The sequence below is a fragment of the Alosa alosa genome, chromosome 1 (assembly GCF_017589495.1).
Source record: "Alosa alosa isolate M-15738 ecotype Scorff River chromosome 1, AALO_Geno_1.1, whole genome shotgun sequence".
Lineage (NCBI taxonomy): Eukaryota > Metazoa > Chordata > Actinopteri > Clupeiformes > Clupeidae > Alosa > Alosa alosa.
The window spans coordinates 43,959,472-43,971,500 of record NC_063189.1 but is presented as its reverse complement, the minus strand read 5'-3'; the positions used below and the strand labels follow the sequence as shown (position 1 = coordinate 43,971,500).

The 12,029-nt window shown below is 46.7% G+C and overlaps 1 protein-coding gene across 1 annotated transcript in view; it reads right to left on the bottom strand.

Annotated features, from left to right (window-relative positions):
• b4galt2 (UDP-Gal:betaGlcNAc beta 1,4- galactosyltransferase, polypeptide 2) overlaps positions 1-12,029 on the bottom strand; it is a 79,613-nt gene that overhangs the window by 41,732 nt on the left and 25,852 nt on the right. Inside the window, exon 3 of the mRNA XM_048249152.1 lies at positions 6,110-6,345. Within this exon, the coding sequence (XP_048105109.1) occupies positions 6,110-6,345 (236 nt within the window). The remainder of the gene's footprint in view (positions 1-6,109; positions 6,346-12,029) is intronic.

Here is a 12,029-nt window from a genome sequence, read left to right as displayed (position 1 = left end):
GCGGCACACAAAGCACTGACCGGCCCAGACCAACTCCCATAACCCAACTCCCAAAACCAACCAAACAGAGAGAAAAATGGGGTTGGGGGGCTTAGGGCCAATCTCAATGCTCTGTTTTACCCCTTCCCCTATCCCTTCATCTTACCCCTACCCCATCTTACCCAAGGGCTACCTTCTGTAGCCCTTGTCCCTTGAAACCGAGTGGCAAAACATAGGGGTGAAGAATATTCCCCTTGGAAATGAGATACCACTAGCCAACCATAAGGGAGAGCTGGATGATTGAAACACTTAAATTAACGTAATTTACAGAGATCGTACCACACTGAAAGCTAATATTTTGTCACTAGCAACCTGTCTTCTGTCAAATAGGCTATCATTACATTTTCAGCTCGGAATAAAACCGTTCAGGAATTATTTCAACAACAGCAGAACGTGCCTATGTTCTTCTGGTCCGGGTGAATGAAACAGGGATGGGGGACAAAATAAACATGCAGTTTGCTATATGTAAACATCCCACAACTCCTTCGATATTTTACAATAATATCCAAATGGTCGTTACTTGACATCAGAAGCAATCCCTACCTGTAATAGCCTATGCGAGGAGTCGGCAGCAGTAGGCCTATGCAGCATTCATATCAGATGACCGGTAAAAAAGTTCAGCGAATTTAGCTGCTGTTGGACTTTACATTTCTGACATAGTATGCTGCCAATTTGCGGGGTAGAATCCAAACATACTAATGATGATCATAAAATCTGCCTTTCAGGAAATGTGTTCCCAGGGGGTGAAATGGTCAATGTGGGGTAAAACATGGGGTACTGTATATGGTCATCCACATGCATCATAATACCACAGCAGACACGGATGGCACATCATTAATACAGTAGGTAGCACATTCAAGCCCTTACTGAAGTATGCAAAGTAGTGAGGTTACAAAATGCCGACACAGGACGCCACGCAGCAATTATTCCGTTATGCTCACTCACTAATTGAGGCGTGTGGCTGCCCTACCTGTCTTGGTACACCTCCAGTAAACAAGCTGCCCTTTCATCTTATGCAAACGGAGAGTGAAAACCAAACCATAGCGGTCAGGTCGGACTGCTGAGAGGAGGCTTGTGTGTGGTGCCTGCCTGGAACGCCCACACACCTGCGTGGCGATGCTGGCCCTGGCATACCCTCACCAGGGGACTGGGTGTGCCCACGGCAGGTGAGCCAGAGACCAAGCAGTCGGTCCAGGGGTACGGAGGCGACGACGAGAGAAGCACGGGCGCACAGTCCGGCTAGCTGCCACCGTGCCGCACCACTGCAGCACAACCCCTATTAGTCCCGCCACGCCAGTGGACACAGCGGCAGCCATCTGTTCAGCGCCGCCATCACAACCAACCCTGGATGAATGAGTTAGAGACGAACGTCCCCTTTGTTCCACCGATCAATTAATTACAGTAGTGGGCACAGACAATACAAAATCTGCCTGGAGATAAGAAAGCTTTATTCTACACCATGGCAACAGTGCAGCTAAGAGGATGGGGATTGATCAGGAACGGGACAATGGCTGCACTGCACAAAAATGAGAGGTGTTATCACCCTGTTTCTGGATAGGCACATTACTCCTCCTACACCATGGAAGTGTGTGACTTTTGATGGAAGAAGGGTCCTTATGTGAACCTGGACTTGAATGGGGATACCTTGCCTTCAGCAGAGGCCCAGGCGTTTCTTTGGAGACTTTTCTCTGATTGCGATCAGAGATTGGCTCACTGTTGTCTGTGTTGCTTTTTTCCCTTTATTCTCTCATCGACTCACTCCCTCTTCCCCCAAAAAAGACTCTGATTGGGGTGAGATATCTCTCGAATGCATTCTGCTGGCGTGCTATCTCTTTCAAGCTCCTTCATCTAAATTGGTCTCCTGTGTATCGAGCAACGCAAGACATCATCCCTGATTGTCCAACCAGTGTCCCTCACAAACCAATTCTCTGGCCAGCAGACCAAATAGGGTTTTAAACAGAGACACAAACACACAAACACACACACACACACACACACACACTCTTCTGCTTTATACAGCGGAGAAAATAAGTATTGAACACGTCAACATTTTTTTCAGTAAGTATACTTCCAGAGAGGCTATTCGCATAACATTTTCTAAAGACATTAGTATTAACTTAGGTAATCCACACATATTAAAAAATCCAAACATTAATGTCCCTACAGTAAGTAGAGTTATGAGTAAAAAAGTGGAATGGCACAGGGAAAAAGTATTGAACACACTAAGAAAAAACAGTACACAAAGGCAAGGAATGGCAAGGAACGAGCTGGATTAATTATCCCTCCTATCTGTGCAAATTAATGTAAGCTGGGTTAGTACATATTGATGAGCTATAAAAAGGTTTTTCGTTACCAAGTTGTCACACAAGAAACATGTCATGATGGGTAAAAGCAAAGAGCTCTTCCAAGACCTTTGCAACATTATTGTTGCAAAACATATCAATGGAACTGGTAACAGATGCATTTCACAACTTCAGAATCATCCAGTAAGCAGTATTGGAGCCATTATCTGCAAGTGGAAGGAACATCACTGCATCATCAATCGGCCATGCACAGGATCTCCTCACAAGATTTCTGACCAGGAAGTCAGAAGGATAGTCAGAAGTGTAGCCTAAGAGCCAAGGACCACTCCAGAAAGACTTGGAGGCAGCAGGTTCAATTGTTACAGAGAAAATCATAGGTAATGCACTCCACCGCCATGGCCTCTATGCACGCTCACCCCACATGACTCTATTACTGAAGAAAAACATGTCGAAGCTCATTGAAAGTTTGCTACACAACATTTGGACAAGCCTATGAAATACTAAGAGAATTAGGGATGCACGATATATCGGCGGCCGATATATTATTAGTAGGGATATTATTAGCCGATAAGTGAAAAAATGAAAATATTATTATCGGTCCGATAACAGAATTCTGGCCGATAATTTGCGCCGATATTTTTATTTATATTATTTATATTAAGTCCTAATTTAGGCCTACCTAAGGTCCGTCCTGCTACACTGAGCTACTTGAGCTTGGTTGGCTATACTTTTTCCTCAATATAATGTTAGCGGTGTGAATGTATTTCACCACTCTAACAAAATCTGTGGATATGCGTTCATTTGGGAATCTGTGCATCTCAAAATCCTCTCGTGAATGATCCGCCATTTAACCTTAACAGAGCCGGAGCTCAGCCCTATCTAGAGCCGCCTTGTGCTGGTGTGTTTGCACTTTATCGCTACTTTGGTCGGGAAACAAATTAACAAACTCGTTAGTGGGACAAGTACATAAGTAGGCCTAGTTCTAAGTTGTGTTTTAGTATTATATTTGCATTACTTTAGCTTGGGTTTTGTATTATTACCTAGAAATATGCTAACCATTCGTGCTTCAGTTCCAGACAGGTCATCATAATAAGTTATTAAAACCTTCGGGGCTAACGCCTTTCATTTCTGCTGCAGCAGGTTGTGCGCAACAGAGTAGACGGACATAAGATACAGTCTGAGGAGTTGCAGCTTTATTCAGTTACCCGCAGTTGAAACTAAACCTAAGTTTCCCTCACAAACTCTGATTTCTGGGAGAATCTTGCCATCCACCAGAACAATGAGGATGAGACATGGCTAGACCTTCCAGCAGGACAATGATCCAAAGCATTCAGCAAAGGAAACTCTCAACTGGTTTCAGAGAAAGGAAATTCAGGCCCTGACTTAAATCCAGTTTTGGAAGTTACCTAAAGATCAGGATTTACAAGAGGGACCCCTGGAATCTTCAATATTAAAAGACTATCTGTTTAAAAGAATGGGCCAAAATCACACCTGAATACTGCGACTGATTAGTTTCGTCATAGAGGAAATGCCTTGAAGCTCTCATTACAAATAAAGGGTTTTCCACAAAGTATTTAGGAAATTTCAGTAGGCGTGTTCAATACTTTTTTCCTGTGGCATTCCACTTTTTTACTCATAACTCTACTTATGAACATTAATGTTTGGATTTTTTATATGTGTGAATTATCTAAGTTAATACTAATGTCTGGTGAAAATTTCATGCAAATAGCCTCACTGGAAGTATACTTACTGAAAAAAAATGTTGACGTGCTCAATATATATTTTCCCAGCTGTACTAAGCCTGGAGGAGAGCCTGGTAGCACCCTATTCAAGCCTGGCTCAAGCTAGCATGCTAGAGCAGCTCAATACTGACGGTCGGGGGGGGGCTCCCGAGGAGCTTCCCCCCTGATCCCCAGCCAAGAGCAAGGAAAACGATCACACGCTGAGAAACAACCCCCATCTACCACCACCACCACTGACTCCATTTAGAGTAACAAGGCTAGAAATCATTTAACACTCCAATGAGCCTGACGCAGACTTCATTCAAGCAAGCAGGGGAGAAGGGGAATGGAGATATGGAGATGTATTCAGGTTTGAGATGTGTTCAGGGTTGTAGGGTCGCTATGGAGCTTCTCAGATCCAGATCCACTCACCTTGAGCTACAGTACCACCTAGTCCTCCAGGCCAAAAGACTACAAGCAGGGGCATACTGTATTTCTGTTCAATAATGTATGCTCTGTGCCATCTGGGTAATGAAAATGGGTTGTTTCTAGGGTGGTGTGCTTGGGAGTTTGTTTCTTTTAGTCCCCGAACCTCACTGAATGCTGTAACTGAGAAAACGCTAGAAAAAAAAAATTCTGTACAACACAGAGGCAGAAAGATTGCAGAAACCTGGAAGAGCATTTCCGAGCAAATTAGTCAAACGGCTTTAATTAAAACAGAAAAGGAATCAAAACACAACATTGTCCTAAAGCGACTCGAGCGTGAAAGCTAGAGAACCGCACGGCGGGGTTCTTTGCTTTGTCACTGCTGATAATACACTCACATCTGAGCCGAGCAGTGTGCCCATAACGCCAACTGAATATTCAGCGCGGCTCCCGTTCTGCAACAGCTGCCGCTGACAGCACAAACAAGAGCGTGCACATTCCACATTCCACATTCTCTTTCCTGGCATATGCAGAAACACTCCGTTAAAGGACTACAAACACAAGGCCGAGAGGAAAGGGCATTTTCTTTTGTCCTGGTCCGTGGACCATGGAGTCTGAAAGAAGCCTTAATGGCATAGCTTTTACCAGGGTAGGGGAAAACTAATGATCAAGACAAAAAAGAGAGAAAGGGCGAGAGAGTGAGTGTGAGAGTGATGAGGAGAGAAAGCCATCACTTGCTACGCATGCAGAAAATCAGGCTTAGACTTGGGAATTTCAATGCTAATGATTGAGTGGGAGTCTCCCTTTTCCTATCTTCCTCCATTTCTCTCTCCCTTTTTTTCTCTCTCTCCCTCTTCCCTTCTCCCTGACTCACTCTCTCTCATAATGATGTCTGTGGATATATGTACCTCAGTCAGCCATGTGGGTAAGCAATGGGCTGTATCTGGATGTCCCCATGTACTCAAATGACCACTTCTCTCAAACACACAGACACATAACTGAACAACTTTAGCAAACTTTAGTTTTCTTGTGTCTAGTATACTCTGACACCTCAGTGCAATACTCACAACAAATGGAGTCAAATATGTGAGATAGTTCACCTAGCCAGCAACCACCAGAACCACCACTTTCTTTCTATCTAGTGAGAAAAGCCGCACATCCATTCACTCTTTCGCTCTCACAGTGAACACGAAGCAAAGAGGTGTGAAAAGCTGGCGGGTCCAGTTTACCTTCACATGGAGTCGACTCTGTTCATCCACTCTGTTCTCACTACAGCTCTATGAAAGAGCTGCCACTCAAAAGCCCGGCAAAGAACAGACCACTAAAAGCGTTAAAAGCACGCCATTTTTCACCATGATGGAAGACGGACGGAAAAAAAAATGGGAGAGAACTGCATAATAAAACCGTGTGAACTTTTTGGCCTTGAACTGTCTGGACAAATCATGAGTGGTACAGTCAGCCAGAGCACTCTCGCAGAGAGAGAGGTAGGGGCGAGAGGAGAGGACTGGAGAGGAGATGAGAGACGAGACGAGACGAGAAGAGAAGAGAAGAGAAGAGAAGAGAAGAGAAGAGAAGAGAGAAGAGAAAAACAGGGCTGTCTGCTCTCGCACACTCACTGACCTGGTTGATGATGTAGATGCCGTAGTCGATCTTCTGGCGGCGCAGGATGGGGTGCAGGTAGTGGAGCCAGTACTTGAGGTGGTGCTCGCGGTGGCGGAAGGGGATGATGATGGCCACCTTCTGCTTGGCCCGGCAGTCTGGCGGTGTGTACTTGCCCCCCTCTGTCACGTTGGGGTTTTCCCTCTGCACGCGCTCAAACGTCATCATGGAGCTGAACTCGATGAGTAGGCGACCCACTGTTTCAAAGAAAACAAAGAGAGGATTTTAAAAAGTGTACTCATCATACCCCACTTAGGTTGTCCAAGCAACATTATATTCATGAGCAATGTGTTTAGATGGCTGCTCCACCGCTTTTTCCCCCTCTCTGGTTATGATGCAAATGGTGCAGACAGGATCCTTTACACAGTGTGTCAGCTGGGATTATTTGGGTCTTTGTAGACAGCTGAGGAGGAAGAGGAGGACACTCTCACTGTCTCACTTAGCAACACAAGGGGTCATAGCCACTGAGAGCCTTCAAGTCTACCTGTCGCTCAACCACTAGAGGGGGCTCTACCACATCCACCCAGCACAACCCCACCCCACCCCACCCCAGCACAACCCTACCTCCTCTGACTCTCCCCGCAGCGCTCGCATCCCATTGATTCCAAAGACTCGGAGCTAAGGAAATGGATCAATAGCATGAATGAGATGAGCCTTAGCACACATGTCTACATTGACGTTACATAAGCCCTTCCACTCTCACTAAGTTTTAAAATGGATGCCAGATCCCACGGCGCTGAGCACTCCTGATGAGCGCTGTTGTCAAGAATCTCCTCGTTAACGCAACTCTTTGAGATGCTGCTTAGATATTTATAGAGACCCCTCATGGACTCCAACAAGTTATATGGTAATTGGATACTGCTTGAAAACTCCATTATTACTATGCCGCTACTATTTTAACCAGGCCAGCATGTAGTAATCAACAATATGTATGGGTCATCAAGCATGGCAGTCAGTGTACCACAAGTGAATGCAGTAATAAGGTCTTGTCAAATAGAGCATGAGGATGGTACTAGGAAGATGAAGTCACTGTCAAGAGGGCCAAATACAGTTACGTACGCTGTGCATGAGTTGTGTAAATACATTTCACTTGAAAGTGATACAAGACTATTCTTGCCTGCCTGAAAGACCTTTCAACTGTTATGAATGTACCACCAAGCTATACGCTGATAATGAAATTGCAAGTCTATAATCAGAATGTGTCCCTAGAGATCATCCAACTCATTTTGAATTCCACTGAAAGAGTAGGCCTGTTTCACTATAGCAAGCTAGTGTTAAGTGTCAGTGATAGTAGATTAAAAAAAAGCATGGATTCCACTTTGCCATCTTTCTGCTGATCTGCAGCTAAGAGAAGGGAGTTGGCTTCTTTATGTAAGAAGACCCAAATGGCCCCTGAGTGCTATTTTGGTGGAACAATGACAGTAAGAAGCCTGACGAAAAGCATGTCTGTGTGTGTTTACTGAACAAGAGGGCTGACCCAAGCCAGCTTCTGTTTCTGCCGAGCGTGCATCATTAAAATCAGCGGTCTAAGGTCTGAGAGGGTCAGGATATAGGAGACATATTGGGGATGTAATTGAGTTTTCGGCTTGGCAGTGAATTTTTCAACAGTTGCTTTGGCACGTTATATCAGATCAGAATAAACATTCTCAAAAGGATACTTGTTCAATCTCCGCCTCTATCTAGTCACTACCTCCTCATTTTGAACAAATCCCAAATGCCTTGGTACACTCACGCAAAAGTACACAGTGTGTGCACCAGCCTACATTATCAATTGCATACATTTCCACGAACAGCTAAGAAAGTTCCTGGAAATGGGCCAAAGTAATGCTATGCTAATCCTATGATTTGCTATCTATATGCTAGCTTTGAGCTCCCTCCTCATCGCTCTCACTCTCTTTCTCTGCACTCCTCACTTACTTTATTCAAATTACTCATGTTTATTGTTGCATTATGGCTGCCCTCTGGTCCCCACTCTCTGACTGTAGTGCCCTCTGTGAGGGCTTCCATAAGGATGGCATAATAGGCCCCTCTTAAAAAGACACACTGGGTGGTAGGGAGGAGAGAAACTGTAGTGTCTAGGAGACGTGCCGGCCAAACATCTCATTACAGCCCCCCATCCCTCTCTCTGCCCCCCATGAAATGCCCCCCATCCCCTCTCTGCCCCCCATCCATAGAGCTGCTTGACGTGCTCGACTGCACTTCCTCTCCTTCTCTCTGAAGGTCTCTTTGAAGTGATCCGACTACAAAGGTAGATTGGATCCAGCCACTTTTAATTAGCAACTTCATGAGAGAAAGGGATGAGAGACATAAAAAAAGGGAGACGGGGCAGTCAAAGCACCGCCTGAAATGAAGCAACACATTACCTCATCTCTGCTCCAGGTGCTTTGGGGAGAGGTTACCTCTATGCAATACCAATCCTGGCCTTCACTTCCTGGTCTAAACACAACATAGCCTACTCTGATGCAACAACACCTCCATAAGTGCACACACGTACACTCAAACTCAGCAACAATGAACATTTGAAGGAGCTGCCACTCTTTCTTTGGCATTATGTGTGACGTCTGAGTTCACTGATAAATATCCAGCAGACAACGACAGACAGCAACACAGGCAGAGAGGGTCATGGCTCTGCATTACGACAGACAGCAACACAAGCAGAGAGGGTCCTGGCTCTGCATTACGACAGACAGCAACACAGGCAGAGAGGGTCATGGCTCTGCATTACGACAGACAGCAACACAGGCAGAGAGGGTCATGGCTCTGCATTACGACAGACAGCAACACAGGCAGAGAGGGTCATGGCTCTGCATTACGACAGACAGCAACACAGACAGAGAGGGTCATGGCTCTGCATTACGACAGACAGCAACACAGACAGAGAGGGTCATGGCTCTGCATTACGACAGACAGCAACACAGGCAGAGAGGGTCATGGCTCTGCATTACGACAGACAGCAACACAGGCAGAGAGGGTCATGGTTCTGCATTACGACAGACAGCAACACAGACAGAGAGGGTCATGGTTCTGCATTACGACGCGGAGCTGTAGGACGGTGCTGAGCGTAAGAGAAAAAAACAAACACTCCACTTGCCCGTCCACTTGCCCGTTCGTCTGTCCTCCCAGTCCCTCTCTGTCCGTCCCCACCCGGCGTCACGCTGAGCGAGGGGGGTTACTCTGCCAGCTATTTCCTGAGCCATCCCATTACATAACACTCTCACAAATAATGCACAGAGAGGGAAAGAGGGAGAGCAGGAGATGAGGACTTGGCAGGAGAGAGAAGAAGACGAGAGGAGATAGACAGAAATAAGGCAAGAGAGGGAGAGGAGAGAGGAGACAGGGGGGGAGACAAGAGGAGTTTCCTTCCACTAGTAGGAAGATCTAACCCAAAACACAATCCAATCAGTCAGTTGCACTTCCTGCGGTGCAAAGTGCAGACACGGGAGAGGGTTTTTTTTCCTTGTAAAAAGGTAGATTAGTAGGATCTGAAATCTGCTTAGCCCAAAACGAGAGGCGAGCCTAATCCACTCATCCCTCCACACGCTGGGCATGCTGAACCAGCCCCAACACTCCGAGCACTCATCCCTCCACACGCTGGGCATGCTGAACCAGCCCCAACACTCCGAGCACTCATCCCTCCACACGCTGGGCGTGCTGAACCAGCCCCAACACTCCGAGCAGCAGCACTTAGCACACAGCTCCGAGCCCCGCTCTCATTCCCCCTCTCAAACAACAGGGTTACGGAGCGGCCACAGCCAGATGGTCCACTTATGTCCCAACAAGAAACGTGCCATGTAAAGAAAATGCCCAGACGGGTTGGTTGGTTGGTTGGTACTCTCTTATTCTATGCTCCCCTCCCAGTTTATGTTGGTGCAGTCCAAAAAGGTGGAGTAACCTTGGCTAGGGGTTGACTGCAACAGGAAAGGTGCAATGTTATTAGTGTCCTGTTTACTGTTGTGATCCAGCGCCATGTGGTACTGGGTGTGACAGCTGAAGCATGGCGAAGGGAAAGGGCGGAGTGTGTGTGAAGGGAAGGTGGGGGGGGGTCTGAGAAACAGATGGATGAGAGATGCAACACAATGCTGCTGCCAGGCACCAAAGAAAATTGAAGCAGGAAGCAGGGAAAGAGAGGGAGAGAAAGAGACAGAGAGAGAGAGAGAGAGAGAGAGAGGACAAATGGTCTAAAGTACAAAGAAAAATAAAAAGACTGAAAAGATAACAGGTAACCAGAGTTTGCTATAAGAAACCTCCTGGGGCAGGGGGAGGAGGAGAGGGTTTTGACGGGTGCACTAACCCCTCTCTTGGCCCCCCGCGAGTCAGAGGAGACCCCTTGAACCTCTGCAAGAACCTGGCACTGACATCAGCCATCCTGTGGGACGGGCTTATAACCCACTAATCTCTCCCCAGAAACTCCCACAGACCTGGCAACCACAGAACAAATAGCCACCAGCTGACCCCCCACCCCCCACCTCCCGGCCGACCCCTCACTGCCCATCTCTACCCGTCTCCACACTGGCCCGGTGCTGCAGTAAGCTGCTCTAAACTCGCTGACAGGGGGGAGACGCTACCCTTGGCCATCTCGGGACACTACAGGCTGCGTAATGCATAGCGCCGAGACCAGAGGAGTCCCAAAAGGCCCACTAGGCAGCTACAGAGGAGACAACTCAGCTGGACGCCACAGTGTGCTTGCTCGACCGCTGCTAGCCCTCAGTAAATTAGCCTCGCTGGACCACAGAAAGACGAGACAGAGCTCAGATTTGTGACAGACTGATGTAATGCCTCTCCAGTTGAGTTGGAGCAGCCGACAAAGCACTAGCGCTTCTGCAGTCGCTGACTTTATCTCTTCTGTCTGTCACATCATCGATTTGTAACACTCCCTGTCCCTGTCGCTCGCTTGTGTCTTCAAGCTTTGGGTGTTCACCGGTCCTCTGTCTGCCCGTCACAACGTCAATTTCACACAATACTAATCTTCCAAACAGATTAAAATGCAACCCCATTGGTCTCAATAATTCATTGACTCCACTGACTCAATAATTCAAAAGTCTACGTCAGCCTACTGAGGGGTTTAGTGTTACGAACTAGGCTACTGAATGGTGCACTGTTGCACAGAACATTGCTTTAAAGGTGAGAACAGAAGACAGGTGATTGCATTTCATGCCGTGTTGAATTTCGCCAAGCCCCACTGTCCTGCCAGCTCCCCGCTGATGGACATAGCGCCGCACTATTCATTACTGAGATGATCCCTCTGGTACATTAACCGTCCTCTGAAACCTTTAGAAAAACCATGTGAAGTCACCGCTGACTGTAAGCCAGTCTCAACACCAATGACACCAAGCTGAATTAAGAGCAGCGTTACACTTCAATTCACATAAAGAAAAGACCCAGGCATAACAGAGCTACATGACTATGTGAGGGATGAGAAATAAAAAATCTCCCTTTCGTTCGGTTGATTAACCCACCTCGCATAATAGTCTAGTCTTCACAGGCTGCTGAGGCAAAAAAAAGAGAAAGGTAGCCACCTGCAGATACTGAAGGTCAGGAACTATGCACCTGATGTGTGACATTTCTCTCCTCAAAGTGGAGCAGTCTAATGAGTGTGACAGGTGGGAAGGACCCAGAAAGGCTGCGGAAAGTCACAGTCTGAATGAGAGAATAAGGTGGAGGTTGGAGTTGTGAAAGCTGGAGCTGCAAAGAGTGGGTAATTGGAATATGGACACATAGAAAAGAGCCAACATTAACAACACACACACACACACACACACACACACACACACACACACACACACACCCCTCATGGCATCTTCACCTGAACTGCAAACATACATGCTCCCACAAAAATACACACACACACACGTACACACACACACTACTCACTCGCAATTGA